Source organism: Leucoraja erinacea, chromosome 13, assembly GCF_028641065.1.
Source record: "Leucoraja erinacea ecotype New England chromosome 13, Leri_hhj_1, whole genome shotgun sequence".
NCBI classification, from domain to species: Eukaryota; Metazoa; Chordata; class Chondrichthyes; order Rajiformes; family Rajidae; genus Leucoraja; species Leucoraja erinaceus.
Window position 1 is genome coordinate 2,189,119 of NC_073389.1, and position 27,095 is coordinate 2,216,213.

At 42.2% G+C, this 27,095-nt stretch overlaps 1 protein-coding gene across 2 annotated transcripts; it reads left to right on the plus strand.

Moving 5' to 3' along the window:
• The first annotated feature begins 315 nt into the window (after positions 1-315).
• Positions 316-26,787, plus strand: LOC129702522 (importin subunit alpha-5). Of its 2 annotated transcripts, none has more exons than XM_055644266.1 (14): positions 316-473; positions 4,069-4,210; positions 6,864-6,971; positions 9,552-9,651; positions 10,097-10,191; positions 11,328-11,459; positions 12,446-12,534; positions 13,265-13,364; positions 14,471-14,634; positions 15,731-15,809; positions 17,221-17,346; positions 18,183-18,310; positions 19,260-19,438; positions 22,836-26,787. In XM_055644266.1, exons 2-14 carry the CDS (start codon positions 4,082-4,084, stop codon positions 23,024-23,026), a joined length of 1,620 nt encoding a protein of 539 aa, XP_055500241.1. In that variant the 5' UTR covers positions 316-473; positions 4,069-4,081; the 3' UTR covers positions 23,027-26,787. The 2 variants fall into 2 exon arrangements, with proteins under 2 accessions (XP_055500241.1, XP_055500242.1); XM_055644267.1 differs by having other exon boundaries at positions 6,864-6,917.
• Positions 26,788-27,095: the final 308 nt, after the last annotated feature.

The following is a 27,095-nucleotide window of genomic DNA, read 5'->3' on the forward strand; positions in this document are numbered from 1 at the left end:
CTCAGGGAAGTAGCGGTCAAATATGGGACAAACCAATTTAGCCCAAAAAACGTGATGTCCGGCTAATACGGGACAGTTGGTAACCCCACCAGAGGCTGCACCACGTGGTATGGGCACCAGAGGCTGCACCACGTGGTATGGGCACCAGAGGCTGCACCACGTGATCCAGGCGTCGGTTGGCGCGTCATCAGTGCGGACCCCGCTGACGTCAGCCGGCGGGCGTCAGAGCCCGATGACGTCAGTGCCGATGAACGCTAGCGCCGGTTGACGTCACGGAGCGTGGGCAGGGGATGACGTCGATTGGCGTCGCTGGCCCAGCAGGCGTTGCGGCGCGGCCTGGGCATGCGCAGTGGGCTGGGCTGGGCCGGGCGGTGAGGCGGCTCTCGGCACCGACACCGGGACAGGACAGGACACGACACCGGCAGAAGCGGCAGCACCACAGCGAGCGGAGCGCACCGCACCGCGGCGCCCAGGTAGGCCCCGCCCGCTCCCCTCCCTATCCACGGCATGAGGTGGTGGCGCGTTCACACCAGGCAGGGCCCGGCTCGGCTCGGCGGGGCTGCGGGGCAACCGGGTACTCGGCCTGGCCTGGTTCCACCGTCCGTGTCGCACACTCCTCCAGTCAGGCCGGAGACACACAGCGCCCACCCAGCCCGTGTATGTCCAAGACTCCTGGCCCAGCATGTCCCCGACAATATCAGCTTGACTGCGCCCAGCCTGTCCCCGACACAATCGGAATCTCAGGCCAGTAAACTGGATCACACTGCGCTCAGTCTGTGTCCGAGACTGCTGGGGTTGTCTTGTGTGTGTAAACCTGCCTGTGTCTGGCAGAGTCCCGGGTCTGGTTCCCACACCCGACACATTCCCGGGGTTCCATTGAGCAGTATATTGAATTGAATGACATGTTTTTAGCCAAGTATGTATACATACAAGGAATTTGCCTTGGTGCTTTGCTTGCAAGTAACAACACGCTATACAGTAGACAATTAAAAATAAAACATAATTGAAATATGTGAAGAATGAAATGTTTTAGTAACGTTTACAAGTTGTTAAATTGAGCAGTGTAGGTTATATCTAGTGTTACAGATAAAGTGTACACAGCCTTGCACACCATGATGTGCTTTTTGTGGTGACCAATATAATCATTAAGTGGCCTTTAAGTGTCATTTTGACACGGTCTACTGCTTTTTAGTGGTTATCACTGAGGAACTGCAGTTGCTGGAATCTTGAGCAAAACACAAAATGTAGGAGGAACACAACGAGTCAGGCAGCATCTGCGGAGGGAATAGGCAGATGACATTTTGGACTGTTAAGGCAGATGGAATTGGATGGAGAAAGCAGGAAAAGAGTGGTGGGGGGGGGGGAAGGACAAAACCTGACAAGTGATAGGTGGACACCAAAAGCTGGAGTGGGTCAGAGAGCATCTCGAGAAATGAAACGGGTGACATTTCGGGCCGAAACCCAATACGTCACCTGTTCCTTTTGTCCAGAGACGCTGTCTGACTCATTGAGTTACTCCACCTTTTTGTGTTTATCTTCGGTTTAAATCAGCATTTCTTGATAATACAAAAAGCTGGAGTAACTTGGCTCCTTCCTACACAAGTGATAGGTGGATACAGGTGAGGGAATGGATGATTGGCAGATGGGTGGGCAAAGGCCAGAGATGAGAAGGCAAAAATATTTCAGATAGGGAGAGAAGAGGAGGAATGAGAAGTAAAGCTAGAGGGAGGGATATGTGTGGAAGGGGATTAGGTGTAGAGGGACGGTGGGAGTATGGGTGTGCAGTGTGGTGTGGGCAGAGGGAAGAGAGGGGGTAACACTTAAAATTGGAGAAATAAATCATATTGTTGGGTAGTAAGCTACCCAAGCAGAATATGTGGTACTGTTCCTCATTGTTATTGTGTTGTGTGATGCAGGTTGGACCATATAGTACTATAAGATTCCATTACAGGGAGGGTAGATCCAATGCAAAATAGTTTATGCCACCTATTACAACAATGGCTGGGAAAGGATGGGTCCGCAAAGTTATTTCATTGAGGGTTGAGAAAAATATGAGGGAGTGGTTAATGAAAAATGAAGGGAATGGGGATAAATGAATCATTGGTACTCAGTTACTGGTTAGTACCATAGGGATTAATACCAGGGCTGCAACTCTACACCTCACCTGTATCCTCTATCACTTGCCAGACTTAGTCTCACCTCCCTTTTTCCAGCTTTCTCTCCCCTTCCACAGTCTGTCTGATGGAAGGATCCCGACCAAAATCGTCGCCTGTCCATTGCCTTCATAGATGCTGCCTGACCCACTGTGTTCCTCCAGCACTTTGTGTTTTTGCCCAATTGACTGTTCTTTGTTCACTTGGTGGTTATGTTTTGAACGTTGAGGATCTCATTACTCATCAAATAGTGATAGCAAATGGTTGCAATGAAAAAGAAATGGAAGGAAGAGCGAAAAAAACAAATTGTCCATGAAGAAAACAAATGACTAGACCCCGTTTCTGTCCAGTCTTGTACAAGTCAGAAATTATCCACATCATTCCAGATCAATGGAGAGCACAGTGACTTCTGTAAGAAGTGCTTGTCAGTAGATTCTGGTTGAGAACAGCTTTTAGTTCAGCTGTGGTGGGCAATTAGGGATGCTAATTGAGTGTAAAATTACTAATTTCTAAGAAGGCATACGTGTGATATTACCTGCATTTAGCTATATTTCCTTGATGACCCTATCTTGGCAGTAGATTGGTTCTTATTTCTGACCTTGTTGGGATTGCACCCCGAATAGTCAATGAATTAGAGGAACAAATATGGCAGGAGATTGCAGACAGCTGCATTGGCTTGTCGTAGACAAGTTTCCCCAATATTGAATAATTGAATTGAATACCTTTATTGTCATTCAGACCTTACGGTCTGAATGAAATTTCGTGCCTGCAGTCATACATACAATCATACAATAATAAACAACAATAAACACAAATTAACATCCACCACAGTGTAATCTCCAAGCACCTCCTCACTGTGGTGGAGGCAAAAATCTTAGGGTTACTGTCTCTTCCCTCCTCTTCTCCCTCTGCGCTGAGGCGATTCCCCACCGGGCGATGGCATAAACAATCCCGCGGCTCACCGAAACCCCGCAAACGGGCCGGCTCAAACATCGCGGCCCGGGGTGGTCGAAGCTGGTCCAGTGGACACGGCCGCTGGCCCGCGGCTGAACCCAGGACTCAGGTCACCGCCCCCCCTCCCCCCCACCAACATAAACACAACCTAAAAACCAAAAACGTAACTAGACAAAACAAAATTGGGACAGCCGTAGAAATTTTAAGTGTGTTCGGGAAAATTTCCTCAGATAATATGTAGAGGGCCCTTCGAGGGAGAGGACAAAGCTTAACATACTATGAGGGAATTGGGCAGGGCAAGTGACTGAAGTGTTCATGAAGAATCCTTTGGGGACCAGTGACCGCAGTTGTGGAGTAAGGCCAATATTGATGGCATAATTAGTAAGTTTGCAGATTACTCTAGAATAGAGTGTGGATAGTGAAGATGGTTATCAGCATTACAGTGCAGTCTAAATCAGCTTGGCAAGTCGGTCGAGGAATGATTGGTGGAATCTAATGTGGAAAAGTCTTGCATTTTGGGAAGTTAAATCAAGGCAGGACCTTCACAATGAATGGCAGGGCTCCATGGAGTGTTGTAGAGCAGAGGGATCTCCAAGTACAGGTACATAGTTCCCTGAAAGTAGTGACACAGATAAATAAGGTTGTCAAGAAGGCTGGTAGCATGCTGGCCTTCATCAGTCAAGGAATTGAGTGTATAGATTGAGGCATCATGTTATAGTTGTATAAGACATTGGTGAGGCTGCACATTCTGTTTCTCAGGGTGCAGTATCCCACGTCACTGTGTCATTATAATGTTTCCTTGTTTATTTGGTTTTTAAAAAATGTTTTTATGGCTTTTAACCTTTGAACATTAATTCCTCCTAATAGTATAGCTAAAAGCCTGGACCATCTTGAGCAGCAAGGAGACGGGCTGTGAATTTAGTTGAAATGCAAGTTAATATTTCTGTTCTTGTCTTTTCAGCTTGCTTGAGGCCATGTTAAGTGCAGGGAAAGAAAACCTTCGACTGAAAAGCTACAAAAATAACTCTCTCAATCCGGATGAGATGAGGAGAAGAAGGGAAGAAGAAGGACTGCAGCTGAGGAAACAGAAACGTGAAGAACAGGTACAAGCACTGCATAGCTGCCAGCGTCAGCTTGGCTTTCCATTCTCCACAACGCTTGGGGAAGTGGAAGAACCATTCCCATGTATATGTCTGTAGAATTGATTTTTAACACAAGATGCATCAATTTGGAAATAAATTCAATTATTTTTTAATATAAGCTATCATACAGGCCTCTTGTAAATAATCTATACCTGATAGATCTATTGGGCAGATCTATACTAAGTAGATGGTGTCTTATGAAGCTTGATAGGGAATTGCTTCTCTATGGTTTGGCCGTGAACACCCATGTATTTTATGAGATAATAATCTCGTCCACGGTGCCACCTACTAGTAGTACTGCTATACATTTGTACTGTATCTGAGATACTTATCTAAGTGTGAATGCACAGTGATACATTACCGCCTAGATTACTGCAACTCTCTTCACACTGGCATCAGCCAATCTTCCCTGTCCCGCCTACAACTGGTTAAAAACACCGCAGCGAGACTCCTGATGGGCACCCGAAAAAAGGACCACATCACCCAGATCCTGGCCTCACTCCACTGGCTCCCTGTGCGGTTCCGTATACATTTCAAGACCCTCCTCTATGTCTACAAAGCCCTCAATGGGCTTGCCCCCTCCTACATTAAAAGTCTTCTCGCCCACCACTCCACCTCCAGGTCCCTCAGATCGGCCGACTTGGGGCTGCTGAATATCCCGCGGTCTAGGCATAAGCTTAGGGGCGACTGTGCCTTTGCGGTTGTAGCTCCTAGACTGTGGAACAGCATCCCCCTTCCCATCAGAACTGCCCCCTCCATCGACTCCTTTAAGTCAAAACTAAAAACTTATCTATACTCCCAAGCCTTTCTTGATGTCCACTGAACGAGGGTTATATGTATATATGTATGTAGTTTGTTTGTTTATACTATTCTTATAACAAATGTAAAGCACTTTGGCCAACGAGAGTTGTTTTTTAAATGTGCTATATAAATAAATGCGACTTGACTTGACTTCTGAACTGTATACAAAATGAATTTCACTGTACCTCAGTACATGTTGCATAAATTATCATACCATACCTTTTCACTTGATTCTGCACCATTCAATTCTATTTACCCAGTTTCCCCATCTTAAGTCTCATGATTAGTTCAGAGATACAGCATGAGAACAGGCATCCAGCCATCAAGTCCCCAATCTACACTAACCATCGATCACCCATGATCAATGATTAGTAACATGATGCAGTGATTCTCCCTCAGATATTGTCCCAATCCCATTCAGGTGGAAAGTACCCACAATTTTGTGACTGGCTAATATATTATACTTAAATGTTTCAATGATACTTCATTGTCACGTGTATTGAAAAGCAGTGAAATTCATTTTTTGCATACATCTCACTGACAATCCTACTATTCATTCGGCACGATCAAAAAGCCTTTGACAAGGTCCCACACCAGAGATTATTAGTGTGCAAAATTAAAGCACATGGTATTGGGGGTAGGGTATAGATAACTGGTTGGCAGACAGGAAGCAAAGAGTAGGAATTAACAGATCCTTTTCAGAATGGCTGGCAGTGACTAGTGGGGTGCCGCAAGGCTCGGTGCTGAGACTCCAGTTATTTACAATATATATTAACGATTTGGACGAGGGAATTAAATGTGACATCTCCAAGTTTGAGGATGACACAAAGCTGGGTGGCAGAGTGAGCTGCGATGAGGATGCTATGAGGCTGCAGGGTGACTTGGATAGGTTGGGTGAGTGGGCAGATGCAGTATAATGTGTATAAATGTGAGGTTATCCACTTTGGTGGCAAGAACAGGAAGGCAGATTTTTATCAGAATGGTGTTAGATTAGGAAAAGGGGTGGTGCAGTGAGACCTGGGTGTGATTGTACATCAGTCACTGAACATAAGCATGCGTGTTAGCCTTCATTGTGAGAGGATTTGAGTTTGGGAGCAAGGAGGTCCTACTACAGTTGTACAGGACCTTGGTGAAACCATACCTGGTGTATTGTTTGCAATTTTGGTCTCCTAATTTGAGGAAGGACATTCTTGCTATTGAGGAAGTGCAGCGTAGGTTCACCAGGTTAATTCCTGGGATGGCGGGACTGACATATCATGAAAGCATCGGTCGACTGGGGTTGTATTCACTGGAATTTCGAAGGATAAGAGGGGATCTTATCGAAACATAAAATTCTTAAAAGATTTGACAGGCTAGATGCAGGAAAATGTTCCCGATGTTGGAGTTCAGAATCTATTAGATGCAGGCCAAAATGTTTTCCCGATTTTGCTCTTGGGGGAGTTCAGAATCTGTGGTATTCTAGATTGCCGCAGAGGGCAGTGGAGGGCCAATCCTGCACTATTGGATGTTTCGCACAGTGTAATTGTTCCCTTTGGGGCGGTCCCAACCCAGAATGTTGCCTGGCCATCCCTTCTGCCTGACGCGCTTTTTTGCTGAAGGTTCTGTTTTCTGCAAACTTTTATTCCCAGGTTGCCCACTGGTGGCACAAATGGTGGTACGCTATCTTCATTTCTGTGACATGTCTTTTCATTACTCTTATTAATTTTGCTTGTGTCTAATTATGTATTATTAATCCAGAAGCCTGACTTGCTGAATAATTAAAAATTCTGTTTATATTTAATATTATACATTTTGTTTGCATTGTGTTTTTTAGTTGTTCAAACGTAGAAATGTCGCACACACGGAACAGGACGAGGAAGAGGAGGAGGTAATGAGTGACAGTGGATTCCATGAATCGCAAATAAATATGGAAATGGCAATGGTAGGCAATGTTACATCAACTATTGAACAACGTTTATACATTTTCCACAAATTTCATCTCGTAAGTTCATATGTCACAGGAGCAGAAGTAAGCCATTCGGCCCATCGAGTCTACGCCACCATTCAATCATGGCTGATTTGTCTTTCCTTCTCAAACCCATGCTCCTGCCTTCTCCCCATAGCCCCTGACACCCTCACTAATCAAGAATCTGTCAATCTCTGCCTTAATGTCCAATACCTTGGCCTCCACAGCTGTTTGTGGTGATTCCACAGATTCACCACCATCTCGATAAACAACTTGTCCTGTGTGCAAAACTGTAAATCATGATTCTCCTCCAATACTTTTGAGAAACTCTGGCTCATTTAGTGTTTTTTGCTTGTGTAGTTTCATCTAAAATTATAAAATGCATTGAACAAAATGGTAGGTTGAAGAAGAGTCCCATTCCAAAACGTCACCTACTTTCCTTTTCCCCACCCAGGCTGGAAGTGTAGTGGATGTAAGGGGTGTGTTGATGAGTCTTGAGCTCTGTCCATGGTGCCGGTGTTACCCGGCAGCCAGGCGCTGTTCATGGTGTTGGTGGTTGGCTTCTCCTGGCGTGTGTACCGGTGCTAGAGTTCAGAGGGGCTCACGAAGGAGGACGTGTCATCACATTTTATATATTTGAGGTTCATCTGCTTGTAGTCTGTCTGTACAGGTTCCCATGCTTATTAGTGAATGGAGCAATGGACACATTTCAGCGTCGCACAGTTGTAGAGTTGCTCCCTTTACGGTGCCAGAGACCCGTGTTGGATCCTGACCTCGGCTGCTGTCTGTACGTTCTCCCTGTGACCATGTGGGTTTTGGCTGGGTGTTCCGGTTTTCTCCCTTATTCCAAAGACATGCAGGTTTGCAGGTTAAATGGCTTCTGTAAATTCTTCCCAGTGTGTAGGATAGAATTAGTATTCGGGTGATCGCTGGTCGTCGCGGAATCAGTTGGTCGAAGGGCCACAAAATGCTGGAGTAGCTCAGCGGGGTGAGGCAGCATCTCTGGAGAGAAAGAATGGCCGAAGTTTCGGGTCAGGACTCTTCTTCAGACTGATGTCAGGGGATGGAACATCAGGTCGAAGGGCCTGTTTCCACATTGTATCTAAGTGTGGTATTCCACTAAATAAGGGAATGTCAAACATTTTGTTCCTAGAGTGTTTACTTGGACATAATCTGGTTTATTTGGTATTGGGGGAGGCTGTCCACATCAACGTCCTATTCATTGTCTATCTCTCGTTCAGCTAATGCCAATAGATCTGACTGGGGTGATTAGTTGAGGATGGTGAAATTGTTGCCTTGGAGCCAAGTGGTTCCTAGTTCACGTTTTCTCAAGGCAAGAGGGGTAATGTTGGCACTACTCTTTGGGGCTGTAAGGAGGTGTTGATAGTCCCAGTGGTGTCTGTTGAGTAAGATATCAATGTGGACTCTGACCATTTAAGGTATTAACAATCCTTAGCAGTTAGGTAAAGAAAACTGAAGGTAGACAAAAATGCTGGAGAAACTCAGCGGATGAGGCAGCACCTATCATAGATGCTGCCTCACCCACTGAGTTTCTCCAGCATTTTTGTCTACCTTCGATTGTTCCATCATCTGCAGTTCCTTCTTAAACATAAAGAAAACTGAATGTCATTTATCTCATATTGCTCATTTTGGGTCTTCCCTTCCGTGTTGTTTTCTGCTGCATTTGTCTATATACTGCATGACTGGGACCTCAAGTGGTTTATTATTGTGGTGAATTCTGGTAGTCCAAGGAAAAGCGATTTTTGTAGCTCTTAGATTTTTTTTTAACAGGTATATTTGATGTACATGTACACTGCGAAACCAGTCATTGTCCGTGTAAAAACAATGATCAGTTTCCAAACCCACACGTGGCTACGCACTGTTCTAATAGACGGTACTCTATGCTCAGCTGCACTTACGATTTAAAAACTGATCACCATTTGTTAGCATCAGCACTAACAATGATAGATGTTTGTTAGCTCGAGTGGTTTTGTGTATTTAAGCGTTTTTGTGTTTGGGGGTGGCACAGCTGGTGGATCTGCTGCCTCACAGCTCCAGGGACCCGGCTTCCATCCTGATCTCGGGTGCTCTCTGTGTGGAGTGTGAACATTCTTCCTGGGAACATGCGGGGTTTCCTAGAGGTGCTCCAGTTTTTTCCCGCATCCCAAAGACGTGTGGGTTTGTTAGTTAATTGGCCTTGTGTAAATTGCCCCGAGTGTGGAGGAAGGAAAAAGTGGGATAACATAGAACTATTGTGAATCAATGAACAGCATGGACTCAGTGCACTGATGGGCCTGTTTCCATGCTGTATCTCTAAACTAAATGCTTAGAACATTGAAGCGCATATTTATGATCAGTTTGCGATTATATTTTGAGGTTTTTGTTTCCAAGAAGCGCGTTCCTCCATTTATGATCGGTAATAGGACGTGAAGTAGTAATATCAAAGTAATACCAAAATATCCTTTCTAGAGATTGAGTAATTTGTCAGCTATTTTATTGTACAGCTTGATGTGTCGTTGCAGTTGTAATTCACCTTATTGCCTTGTGTATGTACAGACTGGCGCAATCACCTCTGATATGGTGCAGATGATCTTCTCCAACAATTCTGAACTGCAGCTGGCTGCTACCCAGAAATTTCGGAAGCTCCTTTCCAAAGGTAAAGATACATTTGATGCAGCTTTCAAGAGATTTTTTAAAAACTTTTTCTCAAATAATTTGGAAGCCTATAGTTTCCTGATCTCAGTTGGGGAAGGTAACAATCACCAACTTGGATTGGTGGTAACACTGCCTGCCTCGGGTCTGGGAATTCGGCAAAATGTAAACCTTGTACTGAAAGTCTTTCCAACAATGTTGAATATAACATTACTACGTAATTAATCCAGTTGTTATTGAAGGACAATCCATTGGCAAATCAAATTCCTCGTATGTTGCAAAACATACTTGGTGAATAAAGTATGATTATGATGATTATGTTTGTGTTAATCGAAGGTTTTAATCTGCATGTCAACCAGACAGTCAGCACATTTTCATTAAAAGACATACAATCCATCAAGAAACCACTTAATCCCTGAATGTGACATAGCTCTCTTATTTTTAAACAGAGCCGAATCCTCCAATTGACGAAGTGATCAACACACAGGGAGTGGTTGAAAGATTTGTAGAATTCCTAAAAAGGAGAGAAAATTGCACATTGCAGGTAACTTTGAGCACTCTGGAATGTTTAATAAAATTCATCCCTTTGTAGAGACAAAAGTGTTTAATTGTCACGTGTAACAGCAACATAACAATGAAATTCATATTTGTTGCAGCCATTAACACAACACAACAGTAAATAAACTATCATTAAATTATAAATACTTCTTCTTGCGTATGGCGTGCACAGCCTAAAGTTGTAGGACAACTTGTTCTATTTGATCTTATTTGATTGTGCACGCTAGGTTGATTGCATTCGTCAAATCAAGGCGGACCACGTGAAGGTTGCAATCTCCCACCCCCATATTATAAATTAATAACCAGTAATACCAGGTAACTAGACCATATTAATGAAAAACCAAAGTACACTGTGCAACCAAAACCAAGTTCATAGCAGATCGTTGCTGGGGTAGAGTTATGGTCAGTGCTGTGTTCAAAGTGATTTTAAAGCTTTCTCACAGGCTTCAACATACCTGTTGTGTTGTCCCTGAACCTGGTTGGCACGACTTTCAGGCTCCTGAACCACCTTCCTGATGGTAGCAGCGAGATGAGAGCATGGCTAGTGTGGTGTTGGTCTTTGAAGATGCTGACTGCCTTTTTGAGGCACCACACCCTGTAGATCCATGATGGTGGGGAAGTCAGTACCTGTGCTGGACAGGGCAGTGTCCAATACTCTCTGAAGCCTCCTTTGTTCACTAGGAATGGAGAGAGAGGACATTTGTTCTACAGAACAAGCATATATGCGTACATCGGACTTTTTAATTTAATACAATGGAAGCTTGTTCATATGTACTAATGTTCATTAATCAGTTGTTTATAACTGCGGGCTGTCCTGTAACCTATTTCCCGGAAATTACTTCTAGAATCGCAGGTTTTATACAGCAAAATATTTTTTTGTGGATAATTAGCCAGTCTATGAAATTATTAAGTATATTGTAATTTTCAGAAATGTTGACATTGTATTCTTTATATTCTGTCCATGTAAACTTTTCCCATCCATGTACCTGTCCAAGTGTCTTTTAAATTATGTTGTGCCTGCGACTGTTTCCATCCAAGATTTTAAAATTAATTTGAACTTGGCTGATCAAAAGTGTAGCTGTCTGCTGCGTGTAACTGTGGTTTCTGTTTGCTTTGGTGCAGTTTGAGGCAGCGTGGGTGCTTACCAACATTGCATCTGGAAGCTCGTTACAGACCCGGGAGGTTATTAAGGCTGGTGCTGTCCCTGTCTTTATCGAACTGTTAATGTCAGATTTTGAAGATGTGCAGGAACAGGTAACCTTTGTTAATTTCGCTGCTTTCAATGAATTTTTTTATGGATTCATCAGTTTTATTTGTAAAGCAATTAGCTGTAAAGTAATTTAAATTGCATCCTAGGAATTATAATTGCTAAAGTTATATCTTGGGAATGATTGTCAATGTTTTCAAAATCTTTGCCACTAATTTCATGGAAATAAGAAAGAAAAAAGTTTTCTTGTTACAAAATGATTCTCCAGATATAGTGGCATGTAAGAGGTTTTGGGATGTGAATGTGGATATGGAGGGATATGGATCATGTTCAGGCAGAAGAGATTAGTTTAACTTGGCATCATGTATAGCACAGACATTGTGGGCCAAAGGGCCTGTTCCTGTGCTGTGCTGCACAATACCCTTTTTTTTTACCTTTTCTTTTATTAATATGGATTGCTGGCTCGTCTTTTGCTTGGACAACATAGGGACAGAATTCAGAAGCTATATTGTTGTACAAGATAAATATATTTGAAGTGCCGATAGAAAAAAATAATAAGTAGAAATCATTTGTTTTCGAATAGAGTGGTCAGCAGTATTTTGAGAATTGATTACCATAGGCTTGTTTAAACATGTGGGGAAATGCATTAGATTAATACCTGCTTCTGTTTGTAGTGTTGTACGGAAAACATTTTCATTGTTTCATTGTCTTCATCACTGCATTTGAATTGAGAAAATGATTTTAAAGCTTTCTCACAGGCTTCAACATACTATTAAAGATCATATAGTTATTATTAATTCTCTTAAATGGACGGTAACCTTATGCTCCAGTCAATTACCAGTTATGATTGAATAATATCAGTAAATATTAGCAGTTACTACATCCATAAATGACTATTGAGCAGACATTGAGATACAAGGAACTGCAGAGGCTGATATATTAAAACAAAATACACAAAACAATGTGTTTATTTAAAATTTTACATTTTAAGCAATCGGGTGCTTGATGGCTCTGTTTATGTTTTCAATTGCAGGCAATCTGGGCTCTGGGGAACATTGCAGGAGACAGCACGATGTACAGGGATTATGTGTTAGACTGCAATATCCTTCCTCCTCTCATTCAGTAAGTCATTAAACAATGTGTGAAAATTCACTGCCTAGCTAGAATTTTACTGCAGAATCGAACATTTTTCAAGCACATTGAGATTAACATTTTTGTTTTGATTTTTTAGAATTTGTCTACTATCAATTTTAGTAAAACCGGATGCAGATATTTCTGCACTTTTCTATTTTTCTCGATTCCTCCATTTTTAAGTGGTTAAAGTACTTGTATTCAGTTTTCCAGGTGCCAGTGTTTGTGACCAATTGTTGCTTGAAGCATTTTACTTGTGTAATCCAAGCCAGAGAATGTTGGCATGTTTGTTTTGCATGAGATCAGGTTGCCCCAATTACGCTGGGATCTGTCCTCTGCCCATCCACTCCAGCAGAGATGTGAATAAACAAATAATATAGCATTCAAACTGATTACATGGGTCCATTTAGAAAGCCCTAAGCCATTGGACAATCCATGTTTATGGGCAGTGAGGATTCTTCAAGGTACAGATCCATCACCAATTTTCTGGCAAACTTGGTTTCAGATCCATGCCGTATTATTGCTGGACCAACAGAGGTCTTGACTTTGGAGGGGCTGAGATAGTTGGCCGCGGAAGTCGGGTTTTGGGGATGAATCTGTCGGTCCCAGCTGGGCCCGAGTCGTTGCATTTTCAGATTAAAGGAGGGGCAGCACCACCAGTCGCTGGAAAACCTGTATTTTCATCTGTTAATCTGAGTTATCTTTGTTTTTAAACATTCAGGTTGCTATCAAAACCCAACCGATTGACAATGACAAGAAATGCTGTGTGGGCACTCTCAAACCTGTGCAGAGGGAAGAACCCTCCTCCAGACTTTACAAAGGTAAGGTCCCTCCTGCATCAAAGACATTCTGGCGACTTTGATATTTGAAATATGCAATAGCAAACAACATTTCCATTCTATACATTGTGACTGTTGTAACTGTTGACATATGATGAACATCCACCCAAATTACTTTGCTTTAAGAGAGTACATTAATTACATTAGAATGGATAAAATATTTCTATGTATCTGAGAGGACACAAAGTGCTGCAGTAACTCACCAGGTCAGCAGCATCTCTAGAGGAATGGATAGGTGACATTTCAGGTCGGGACCGTTCTTGATTTGTATGGACTCCTGGAAAGAAATTATGAATTTATCTTTTACTATTTCCTAATATTGTAACTCATGGAGACACAAGGAACTACAGATGCTGGAACCTAGACCACAACACAAAGTGCAGGATGAATCTGCGGTGAAAAACGAGCAGATTACATTTTGGATCGGGACTTTTCAGACTGATTGTGAAGCAGGTTCCCGACCCGAAACTAGGTCTGTCCATTTCCCACGAGAGATGCTGCCTGACCCACTGTGTTCTTGTTTTGCTGTAAATTATGGAATAAGTCTATCCTAATGGTCAATACCAAGTTAGCCAACAATTCAGTATGCTTTGATAATGTAATTGAAATGCTTTTGTTAATAAACTAAGAGTGAGCCCAATAAAAATTGGAGGAACAGTCCCTTACATTTCATTTGGGCAGCTTACAACACAGCGATATGAATATTGATTTCTCTAACTTCAAGTAAACCTTGCTTTCCCTCTCTCTCCATCCCTCCCCCACCCCCGTTCTCTGTTCTAATGTCCTTCTGATTAATGCTACTGATTGGATGCTGCTTTTCACTTTCCCCTCAGCTAACAATGAACCATTCTACATTTCCTTAACGTCTGCTTTGATTTGTCATTTTCACACCTTACCCCTCCGTCTCTCTAAACTCCCTCTCCCGACTGTGGAAGGGTCTCGGCCAGCATTTTGTGCCTATCTTTGGTGTAAACCAGCATCTGCAGTTCCTTCCTACACATTGTTAATAAAGGCAACTAACTGTTTGCCGTTGGACTGTATGAATGACGCACAAGCTGTGACATTGTTTTCCATTTCTCTTGCCGCAGGTATCTCCCTGCCTCAGCGTGGTGTCCTGGCTGCTATTCCTCAACGATGTGGATGTCCTGGCGGATGCCTGCTGGGCCCTGTCATATTTATCTGATGGGCCCAATGATAAAATTCAAGCAGTGATAGACTCGGGGGTGTGCAGGAGATTAGTGGAACTACTAATGTGAGCACATTTTTAAATGTCTCAATTTGGATTCTTTGTATGTCTAGGAATGTTTTCACAGTGTCATAGAGCTGGAAACAGGCCCTTTGGCCCACCTTGTCCATGCTGACCAAGTTGACATTATGGCCTGGTCCCATTTACCTGTATTTGGCCCATAGCTGTCTCAAGCCTCCTTCTCCTTGTATATGTCCAAATGTCTTTTAAAAGTCCTAATGTATATGCATTTGCTCATGTATATTATATTTGTTTAAATTTACCCCTTTGGGACCATTTTGAACTCATAACCAGAAAATTAAATAGAGTTCAAATGTAGAAACCGGGCTCCTTGTGATTCTCCAGTTTTGTGTAAAGGTGGATGTGTGCTGAGTTATGGTTCAGCCCTCGGTACTGCCGCACACGTAAACATCTGCCTGTCACGCCACTATAGTTCAACTACACGGCTCAAACAAAATTACTGCACTTTGGTTGTTCGGATAAATGAAAAATAAACCAGTAATTAAAACTAAATATGGCATGCAAAAGATATATCCAGATATGTTGGTGATGCTTATAGAGGGAGGCTGCTTTTGAAAAGGGCCAAGAATATGTTGTTAAAGGGGGGATTCATCCTTTGGAGATTGGGGAAGGAATAGAGGGTGGGGGTGGGTGCAGATTCAGGTTTATTTAATAATAATTAAACGATTAGCAACTGGTCATGGTGACAGAATGGGAAAGGAGGAGCATTTGGGAAATGCCTTGGAAAAGCTGTTGGATACCAGATGATACATGTATGAGATGAACAGTTGTACCCGGCTTCACAGGACCATGCTGCAGCTCTATTTCACCCTTTGCAAAACAAACAAGTATCTATCAGATTATGATTAGGATTTCTCTCCCAAATTCACTCTTGCTTTTAATGTCCATGCACACTGAAACTCTCCATAATGTCGGATCAGGTCCAACATTCTAGGACGGGGCCAGCCGCCACAGTGTGACGGTTTAAATTAGTCCAAGCCAGTCGTTTTGAAATCTGGGTGTTTACTGTAAGGTGAAGAGCAACTAGTGTTGCATCCTGCTGGAATGTGTAACCTGTTTCTTCTCTGTGCCTTTCTGACAGGCACTGTGACTTCAAAGTGATCTCGCCAGCCTTGCGCGCAGTAGGAAACATTGTGACAGGTGACGATATACAGACTCAGGTGAGTGGGGGGAGATGGAAGGCAGAGGTTTGCATGGGCACCATGTTGTGCACTTATGTATGGAGTGGTAGAATATAAAGAAGGAGTTCATATGCTTTTAGACTTTAGAGATATAGTGTGGAAACAGGCCCTTTGGCCCACCAAGTCCATGCCGACCTGCGATCACCATGTACACTAGTACTATCCTACACTGCAGATGCTGGTTTACACCGAAGATAGAGACATAACTCAGTGGGTCAACCAGCATCTTTGGAGAAAAAGAATATTTGACGTTTCGGGTCGAGACCGTTCACCAGACTACAAACCCACTATGAGCCTACAAACTCACACATCTTTGGAATGTGTTGGGGGGGGGAACTGGAGCACCCAGAGGAAACCTACAAGGAGAAGGTCCAAACTCTGTATCGACAGCACCCATAATCCAGATTGAACCCGGTTCTCTGGCGCTGTAAGGCAGCAGCTCTACTGCTACGCCACCATGCTGCCCAATTCAGGAAGGGAAGAGCCTTGTTGTCAGTAAAATGTTAAGAACCTAATAGGAAACCTTATATAGCACCACTTGTGTAGAACGTTGTATCCAGAGATGTTGTGTGGTGCTCTGAAAATTGACGTTATATAATATGTGGGGGGGGGGGGGGGGGGGGGGGGGGGGGGGGGGGGGGGGGGGGGTTACGGAGATTGCAGAGTCCGGCGGGGATAGTGATTAAAGATTAGCAACCCGACCTGCTGAGTGGATGGGAAAGGAGGGCTGATTGAGCAACATTTGGAAAATACCTTAGAAAATTTATCTGATGCCTAGAAGATCCTGTGTTTGGGGTTATTATTGTCACGTTTACTAGGGTACACTGAAAAGCTTTGTTTTGCATGCTGTCCAAACATATAAAAGCATGTATTTATATATACCATATATAAATACAATCAAATCAAACCCGAGTCCAATAGGTTGAGCAAAGGGGATGATGCAGAGAGCAGTATGTACTTCTCGGCATTGTAGCGCATCTGTTCCATAGACAAAGCCCACAATGGGGTGGAGGTGAATCGGACAGGACCTTAGCTTGTGGAATGACCATTCAGGAGCCCAATAACAGAGGGGAAGAAGCTGTTCCTGAGTCTGGCGGTACGCGCTTTCACGCTTCTGTACCTTCTGCTGGACGGGAGCAGGGAGAAGAAGGAATGACAGGGTGGGTCTTTGATGACGTTGGCCTCTTTGAGGCAGCATCGCCAGTTGCGCAGTATTTGGCCCTTAGCAAAACAAACACGAGCTCCTAGACTGAGATCTTCCATCACATGGTCTGAGTATCTTTCAGATTAAGATCAGCATTCCTCTCCCAAATTCACTCTTGCTTTTTATAGCCATGCACACTCAAACTTGACTTATTTGATCACACTCTTCAATTTATATTTTCTCCAGGTAATTTTAAATTGTTCAGCTTTGCAGAGTTTATTACATTTACTGAGCAGTCCAAAAGAATCAATCAAGAAGGAAGCATGTTGGACCATCTCAAATATCACAGCAGGGAACAGAGCACAGATACAGGCAAGCTTCAGTTTTGTGGCTGATTAGCAATTCCTAATACTTGTTACTTTTGTTCTATTGTCTGCATCAATTTATCTTCATATCGGTTGAATGGATTACTCAGTCGTAGAGATACAGCTTGGAGACAAACCCTTTGGCCCATCGTGTCCACGCTGATCATTGACCACCCGTTTACTCTAATTCTACACTAATTAATCCAATTTTATTCTCCATGTTGTCATAAATTTCTCCCAGATTACACCACTAACCTACACACTAGGGGGCAACGTACAGAGGGCAATTAACCTACAAACCTGAACGTCTTTAGGACGTGGGAGGAAACCGGAGCACCCGAAGGAAACCCACGTAGTCACAGGGAGAACTTCACACACAGACAGCACCAGAGGTCAGGATTGAACCTGGGGCTTTGGTGCTGAGAGGCAGCGGCTCTACCAGCTTGCGCCACTGTGTTGTCCCGAAAGTTTAACTGGTTTCCATAACATTATTTCACAGTGGTTTATCTCAATTTTGAAAAGTGACAATTTCCAAATATTAAGTGTATAATTTTACTGATTCCCAGAAGCAGCGTTTTGTTTGTAGACAAAGAAGTGCTGGTATGTATAGCGTTCGTTGCTGCTGGTGTCTGGCGAATTGTCGCCTATAAGCTGTTTAATAGCTCAACCATCTAATAATAATAAATATTCATTTTGAATCTTTGGTAATCTTTTTGTAATATTAAAATTTTGTAAATCTAGTTTGTAAACTTTGCAGAGGTTCTAAAATGCTGTTCTGTCACAAAGAACACTGCTTAGTTGTTTGGTGTGTGGTAAACATATTGTATGTTGCAACGTTTACAGGCAGCAATCGATGCCAACATCTTTCCGGTTCTAATAAGCATCCTACAGACAGCAGAGTTCCGTACTAGGAAAGAGGCGGCGTGGGCGATCACCAATGCAACATCTGGTGGAACTCCTGAACAGATCAAGTAAGATATTTCTCTGCACCAAATCTATATTTTTTTACAGATGCACCAAATGATATTTGCATCTGACTTTCAGGTGTTTTTCCTGCTGATTCTCAAGTCTGTCCAATTCTTATATGATGTGCTCTTCAGCCTGAGATTGGCACGACTCTCTGTGTTTGAGGCAGAGAACTAACCCTTCCTGTTTAATAAAACAAAGCTTTAAAATCATGGCACTGCTCTGGTTCACTGCGTTCTGCGATAAAGGTGTTAAGTTGCAGCAGAATGAAATTGAGCTAAAGCATATGCAGCAGTGCTCCAAGCAACAAAATAACTATATTAATTTAGGATCTGTATTAAATGACTAAATCTTCCTGTTAAATCTTCTTACTATAAGATTATAGCTTAAAACAATATTTAGTAACCAGATGGCATAGAATAGATTAGACTTTATGCTAAACCATGCCAATGCTGTGGGTGAATTTTGTTCAATCTAAATAGAAATTTGGTAAAGCTGAGTGAATATGGATGTCTTCCATTTCATGAGAAGTGTGAGGAAGTTTGGCAAGGCTCAAAAGACTCTTACCAACTTCAACAGATACACCGTAGAGTGATGCTGTCAGGATTAGGGCCTTATTTTCACTGCAAAACCAGTATGTTGCTGTTGGTCAAATGAGGTGATTTACCCCACACCTGCAAATTATGATCCTGTGTTCATAAGGATTATAAGAGGACTAGCAGAATCAGCCTGCTTCACCATTCTGTTCCTCCCCCTCAACCCCATTCTCCTGCCTTCTCCCTGTAACCTTTGACGCAGTTAATAATCAAGAACCTATCAATCTCCATTTTAAAAATACCCAATGACTTGGCCTCCACCACCGTCTGTTGCAATGAATTCCACAGATTCACCATCTTGTGTCTTTTTAGGTGTGTATTAGGCTTTGATTGTATCTCCTTTAATAATCTTGTTCAGATATATCGTGGAGTTGGGCTGTGTTAAACCGTTATGCGACCTTCTGACCGTTATGGATGCTAAAATCGTTCAGGTCTCCTTGAATGGTTTGGAGAACATCCTTCGGCTGGGTGAACAGGAAGCCAAACAGAATGGGACAGGAATAAATCCATATTGTGCACTAATAGAGGAAGCCTATGGTGAGTTGGAATACCGAATTATCAAGAATATTATTTGCAAATTTAACTGATAAGTTGCACAATGACTTGGTTACTTGTTTTTTTACCAAATTATATTATTTCTACATACTCATCCTTTTTGAGCTCTTGACGTTCATTGTCTTAAAGTGGAATTGCAACTGGATGTAAGTAACCAATAGTAAACTAAACTAAGCTACATCACTCAAATAAATGTCTTTACTTAAAAATGCTTCTGACAGCCTAGCCTTTGCTAGAACAGATAAAATCAGCCACCACACTTTAGTTTAGAGATACAGCTTAGAAATAGGCCCACCAAGTCCACGCCGACCACCAATCACTTGTTCACACTAGTTCTATGTTATACCGCTCCCTACACACTTGGGGGAATTTACAGAAGCCAAATAACCCGCACATCTTTGGAATGTGGAAGGAAACTGGAGCACTAAAGTAAAGTACTCTAAAGTACTAAAGTCATCAATAAATAAAGTGTGAAAGGGTGATCGATGGTCAGCGTGGACATGGTGGGTCGAACAACCTGTTTCCATGCTGTATCTATCCATGTTGGTCTTGCAGTAAAGAAAAATGTGATTTGGTTACCTGGTGGGTTAGAGATTGATAGAAAGGAGGTACTAGACTTGCTAGCTCAACTGAAAGGGGATAATCCACCCATTCAAGATGAAATCTATCATCCGCTGCTGAGGGAAGGGTGGATATTGCATGAGCGATGGTCATAATCTTCCACATGTCTCTGGATGCATAAAGGTGGTGTCAGAGGACATGAGAATTGCTCATTTCACATACTTGTTCAAAAGTGGGTGCAAGAATAGACTCGGCAAATGCTGGCCGACCAGGGCAACCTTGCAGAAAGGATAGTCGGATATAGAATTGCCATGAACTGCAGATGCCAAAATCTTGGATCAAAACACAAAGTGCTGGAGGAACTCAGCGGGTCAGGCAGCATCTGTGGAGGAAATGGACAGGTGACTTTTTGGGTCTGAACCGTTCTTCGGACTGATTCAAATAAAATTACCGTTTCTCAGGAAGTGTAGATCAATTTGTTAAAAGCAAATTGTATGTTAACAAGAGTTTGAGTAATGAAAGGGCTAAAGAGGAAATATTGTTGATTTGATGTATGAGGACTTTGGCACGTTGATAAAGTATGGCGTAATCTACTTGCATTAAGTTGAAGCTTGTTGAATTAAAAGATCAGAATCAATATGTACAGTCAATTGGCTGAACAGTTGTTTTTTTGTGGTGTTGAACAGTTCTTATGGGAATGTACAGTGGAATTCCCCAAGACTTTTGGGATTTAAAAAAAATGTATATTAATAACGTGCCTGGGTGAATGGAACACAAATCTTCAAATGTCATGTCGTCACATTTATTTATATAGCACATTTAAAAAACAACTCTTGTTGGCCAAAGTGCTTTACATTTGTTATAAGAATAGTATAAACAAGCAAACTACATACATATAGCCCTCGCTCAGAGGACGTCAAGAAAGGCTTGGGGGTACAGATAATTTTTTAGTCTCGACTTAAAGGAGTCGATGGAGGGGGCAGTTCTGATGGGAAGAGGGATGCTGTTCCACAGTCTAGGAGCTGCAATCACAAAGGCACGGTCGCCCCTGAGCTTATGTGCAGAGAAAACAGGTGTGGGTGTAGCTTTATTGCCCTGACATAAAATTACCATAAGATCATAAGAGATAGGAGTAGAATTAGGCCATTCAGCCCATCAAGTCTACTCTGCCATTCAATCATGGCTGATCTATCTCTCCCTCCTAACCCCATTTTCCTGCCTTCTCCCCATAACCTCTGACACCCTTCCCCAGCTCCTTCCACACCCTACGTTTGCTGTGATTCTGTACGTTTGCAGAACGGACTACTGGTTGTTATTACAGCAGGAGTTACTATCCATGTTATGGAACTGAGGGAAAGGCCAGTTTGTGAGCAAGTATAGCTTTAGCATTAAAGACCACAGACAGTTCATAATGTCCAACATAAAGCGCATCTGAAGTTCCCCGTTTCAATCACTGATGTGCCCACTCTCACCTATTTTGCACTGATGTTATCAGCGCAAACCAGCATTCGTTACAGCATGGAGACAGAAGGAACTGCACAGTTGCTGGTTTAAAGATAAAAGACACAATTACTGGAGTAAGTCAGCGGGTCAGACAGCATCTCTGGAGAACATGGATACATGATGTCTCAAGTCGGGACCCATCTTTGACTGCTGTGGTTGGTGGGTGGGGGTAGAAAGCGGGACCCTTATCCCTTTCTGTTCAACCCTGCTGCGCACCCATTTCTCCCACTCTTTTGTTCCCCTTTCCTCCCCATCCCCTTCCACATATATTTCCCTCTGGCTTTACATTTCACTTTCCCCCTCTCCTTATGTGACAGCCTTTTGTCTCCATTTCACCTCTAGCCTTTGCAGCAATCTCCCTCCATCTGCCAATCGCACCCACCCTCCTCATCTGCACCCTCCGATCACATGTCAGGCTCTGCCCCACCTCCGCCTCTATTCAAGGTTTCTCCCTCCATGGCGAACATGGATAGGTGATGTTTTGTTTACTTTACTTTATTGTCACGTATACTGAGGTACAGTAAAAAGCCTTTTGTCGTATACTATCCAGTCAGTGGAAGGACTATAGGTACACAAAAATGCTGGAGAAACTCAGCGGGTGCAGCAGCATCTTTGGAGCGAAGGAAATAGGCGACGTTTCGGGCCGAAACCCTTCTTCAGACTGATTACTGGAGTAAGTCAGCGGGTCAGGCAGCATCTCTGGAGAACATGTGGAAGGACTATACTTGATTACTATCAAACCGTCCACAGTGTATAGGATAAAGGGAATGACGTTTAGTGCAAGATAAACCCCAGTTACGTCTTGAGTAAAGATGATCTGAGGGTCTCCATTGAGATAGATAGTAGCTTCATAGTTGTTGATAGAATGGTTAATTTACCCGATGAAAGCTGTGAAGAAACTTACCCTGAGAAGCGTCCCGACCTGAAATGTTACCTGTCCATGTTCTCCAGAGATGCTGCCTGACCCGCAGTTACTCCAGAATTTTTTTTTTAGTAAACTAGCCCCTGCAGTTCCTTATGTCTGTATCTATTTCTATCACAAATTAATGTTTTAATGGTTTGGCGCTCAGGCAAAGAAAAAGGCTAAAGACTATGCACATGAATAGGAAAGATTTAGAGGGATATGGGCCATACGTGGGCAAGTGGGACTGGCTTCGATGGGGCATCTTGGTCAGCATGGAAGAGTTGGGCCGAAGGACCTGTTTCTGTGCCGTATGGCTCTGAATATATTTAAAAAATAATAAAAGGCCAGTTTCCATTTGTACACAACTTTCATTTGTTTTTAATGCAATTTTTGTTCATTTTACTCTTCCAGGCTTGGACAAGATAGAATTTCTGCAAAGCCATGAAAACCAGGATGTTTATCAAAAAGCATTTGATTTAATAGAACATTATTTTGGTACAGAAGAGGAGGAGGACACTTCTATTGTCCCACAAGTTGATCTCAATCAACAGCAATACATCTTCCAACCACACGAAGCTCAGATGGAGGGCTTTCAACTGTAAGCATGGTCTCCGAGTGGACCACTGACCCCACGCACACGCACACGCACTTCTCCCACGGCAGCTGGGACGGACAGGATCATGGGGGGGGGGAGGAGAAAGAAAAGGCCGCACCTAAACACAAGGATAAAACACACACCTCTGCTGGTAAGCTGTGCTGGTAAGAACAAGCTCGGGCAACTGAATCGTTCTCACTAGCCAAAGGGTGTATGTTGATGAATAGGGAAGCACATACCCACGTACAGTACTCTCTACGAAGCAACATTTGTTAACCATACAAAAAGTTAAATATGAAGATTATATTCTTGCGTGTATATTAATGATATGTATATAAACATTCAAACTGGGGTTAGGGAAATCTGAGCAAATTTGCACCACCCGACTCTTCCAACTTCAAAACTTGCATCCTTTGCTGTGACTCGTCCTTCATATTGTGATGTTTAATACTGCTGATTTTTTTTACAATTCGAGCTGGTGAAATATTAAGAGAAGTTGACTGATGGACTGCCTACCTAGAACTGCCATCAATTAATAACATTTCATTTCCACTTTATCCAATTAATGATACATCAGTTACACAGTCGTGATCTTTCCTTGCTGTGGTTTAATTGAGAGCTGATTGATCTTGCTGTTTTGGACATGATATTCTGCTGCTTTTTTTTTTAGTATAACAAATGGGGCCAGAGACAAGGTCCATGAACCACTTTTATGGACTTCGTGGCAATCCATAATATAATGTACGAGAGATTTTGGGCTTCTCATATTTTAAAATACTCTTGTCAAATTTGGATATCTGCTGAGGTTGTAAAGCTGTGATTACTTGGTCATGAGTCCAGCACCAGTCAAAGGTTGTCCAATCCAAGCAGTGATTGAACATATTGCACCCAATAGAAAAGCAGCAAGGCGACAATAGGAATTATCTCCGAACTTTACAAAGTTAGTGCACTGCACTGTGGAGTCACAGGGGAGACCTCATTCCATTGTGACTGTACTTTTAAGATGTGTGTGCTGCATTTGTTGGAACCAAAATTCACTTGCTTGTTCAGGTAAAACATTCATTCATAACTTCGGGGAAATATTCTGGGCAATAGAACTGCCATTCTTTCCAGAGCATGATCATTAATTGGGTTCCACCGGTCAGGTCCCCCCCCCCCCCCCCCCCCCCCCAAAAAAAGACTTCCTCAACTTTTTTTTGTGTGCAGGTTAGTTCAGCAGTGCAATTTACCAAACGTGGTACATGCAAACTTGAAGGAGGCGAGGACTGAAGAGTTGGCACACTAAAACATATCTGGGAAGCAAGTAGAATCAGATAAGACCTTCAACAAAACAACTTGCTGCAGGGGGTGTCATTTGTTTTGTTTCTGCAGGACAAATCTTTAGTTGGTGCAACAGAATTTGTATTCATCCTATTTAACGTGCTTTGTCATTAGTTTCTCTTTATTGCTGCCTGCATTCATCATTCGGAGAGCACGCAGTTTCCCTTGATGCAGCAAGTAGGCTGGAGAATTACGCTTGCGAACTAGAAGTTTGAACATGATCATCATATCACAGGTTGCACATGTAAATAAATGTCAAGGGATGGTTCTTACATCGTACATAATTCGCAATCCCTGCATATGGCTTTCTGTTTTTGTTCATGGTTGTGGAGATGTAATTTGTTAGTACAACTGTTGTGTCCAGTCGGTACTTGTTACTATTTCTTCCTAGGATATAAATTTGCACTGCTCCAAGATACAATTGTCATAAAGTAGAGGTACCCTGCTTTGAAAAAACTACCTTGAATATTAAAAAAAGGCACAAAGTGCTGTAGTAACTCAGCAGGTCAGACAGTGTCCCTGGAGAACACGGATAGGCAACATTTTGGGAAGGGTCCTGATTTGAAACATCATCTATCCATGTTCTCCAGAAATGCTGCCTGACCCGCTGAGTTACTCCAACACTTTGTGCCACTTTTATTTTGTAAACCAACATCTATAGTTCCTTGTGTCTACCTTAAATATGCCATTTCCCTTTGAAGATTTCTTTTCGGCAATCAGTGTTTGAAGCCAATTAATTTGACTCCCACGAGATGATGCTGCAATCCTTTTGTCATGTGACAATAGAGACATGGACTAAGACACTGGATGGTACCTTTTTAATAAGATTTAACTTGAAATCGCCAGTTGAACAAAGTGAACAGATTGAACGATCATATCCTCATTCTACTCCAACTTTAGCATAGGTTTATCTGTTTGTTTCTCTTCCCTCCATTATGAAATCTCAGCTTTGATTCTCTGTACCCCTCTAACAGCACAATGTCAGTATTAAAGCTAGCTGTCGTAACTTTTAAAATGCTGGGTTACAATTTGCAGTGGCAAAATTAGTTTCCTTATTTGAGAGTAGCCAAATTATAATACTCAAAAGGACTCAAAGCGCTGGAGTAACTCGGCAGGTCAGACAGCATCTCTGGAGTAAGTCTTGGGAAGGGTCCTGACTCAAAACATGGCCTATCCACGTTCTCCAAGGATGCTGCCTGACCTGCTGAGTTACTCCAGCACTATGTGTCCATTTGTGTATTAATCAGCATCTACAATTTTTACACTTTATGATACTGCTAGAATAATATGGCATTGTGACAGATGCAATGTGCATTACAGTCTTGAACAAAGCTTGCACATATAATCTGTGTTGGTGCAAAGTTTCCAGTGTAATTTTGTGTTTATTGTATTTGGACATGCTTTTCCCAGAGTTGCCCAGTTTAAAAAGCATCCCAAACAAAAGTGTTAGCAGGACGATTGTGTGGGGAAATCATCATTCGAAAGATTTATTTATTTTGACCAAATAGAATTCCTTCACTTATTGTTTAAAGGACAACTTTACATTCTAAGTTTGTATCCTAAGAGTATATTTATCTTAAAGTATTTCTTTTGTAAATGTTTTGACAGTCAATCTCGTACTTTTTATTTCATATTGCACTCTGGACCAGTCTTATTCTATTTCTGCGATTGACAGGAAAGTGAAGATAGTTTGAGCAAAAAAACTTTCTTTTTGTCCATATAATAGTTTTTTTTTATTTTTTATAATGTGAAATGTTTGTCAAAAAAAAGCTCTATGCCAAGAAGTTCAAAGGACTACCCGAGTAAATAATTATATTCTGACAGGCTGTGTGTCCCTTATTAAGGTAACAATGCATATGTTTTGTGTCTTTAAAAACTGTTCCATACATATCTTGTTCTTTACACAACCTTTTTCATTTTATCCATGGGATAACTTTTTTGGTGAAAACATGTTTGGCAATAAGGTGAACATTCAGCCGTTTACATTCTGTGCGTTTTAATACGGGATTAATTAGTTATCATGTTTTAAAAGTTAATAGACTGCAGCAAGGATTCAGCAGCATCTATTAGAATATGATTTTCTTGTGTTGTGAATTCAAACTTGTTATGTTTCCAGGAATATGAATTTAATATTCTTTTGGGCACTTGAGCTGTCCATTTGTCGAACTTGATAGCTTGTTAAAATGTCAGCTTAAATCACTACAAAGTTTAGCCCTTCTGCTTTTCATGACTGATTACATGAACATAGCCCAAGGCTTGCTATGTGGTGCACAATGACAAAATAATAAATATTATTTCTAGGTGGATGTGTGAAATCCAAGTGTGGGTTATTGAACCAATGTAAATTTGATTTGTGAAAGCAGTGGTTAATTTTGTTTACTTAAAACAAAATGGGAAACTCCCATTTCATTTTCTGCTCCAGAATACAGATTAAATAATTACAACATCTATCTCGCCTCCTGAGATTTGGGTTTTGATCCACAGATTTCTCATCTGTACAGTTAATTTAAATAACCTAAAGCAAATATACTTGCTTCTTCAAATCTGGTCTATAAACCTGTTTAATGTTGTAGTCCTGCGAAGTGCTTGTAGAAGTAATGCAGTAGAGGATAATACAGGTCCACCACTGATATTCCGACATCCTTAAATCCAGAGCCTTTCTGGATTATCCATTTTGCCTGGACCAACAGAGGTTGCGGCCTCTGTGAGTTCAGTGGTACCAGAACGGTCTGCTGAGGAGCCCAGATACTGGCCCA

Coding starts and splice junctions, on each gene's coding strand:
- LOC129702522 (XM_055644266.1), top strand. CDS start 4,082: ATGTTAAGTGCAGGGAAAGAAAACCTTCGACTGAAAAGCTACAAAAAT. Junction 10,192..11,327: donor GAGAAAATTGCACATTGCAG/GTAACTTTGAGC, acceptor GCTTTGGTGCAG/TTTGAGGCAGCGTGGGTGCT. Junction 11,460..12,445: donor TTGAAGATGTGCAGGAACAG/GTAACCTTTGTT, acceptor TTTCAATTGCAG/GCAATCTGGGCTCTGGGGAA.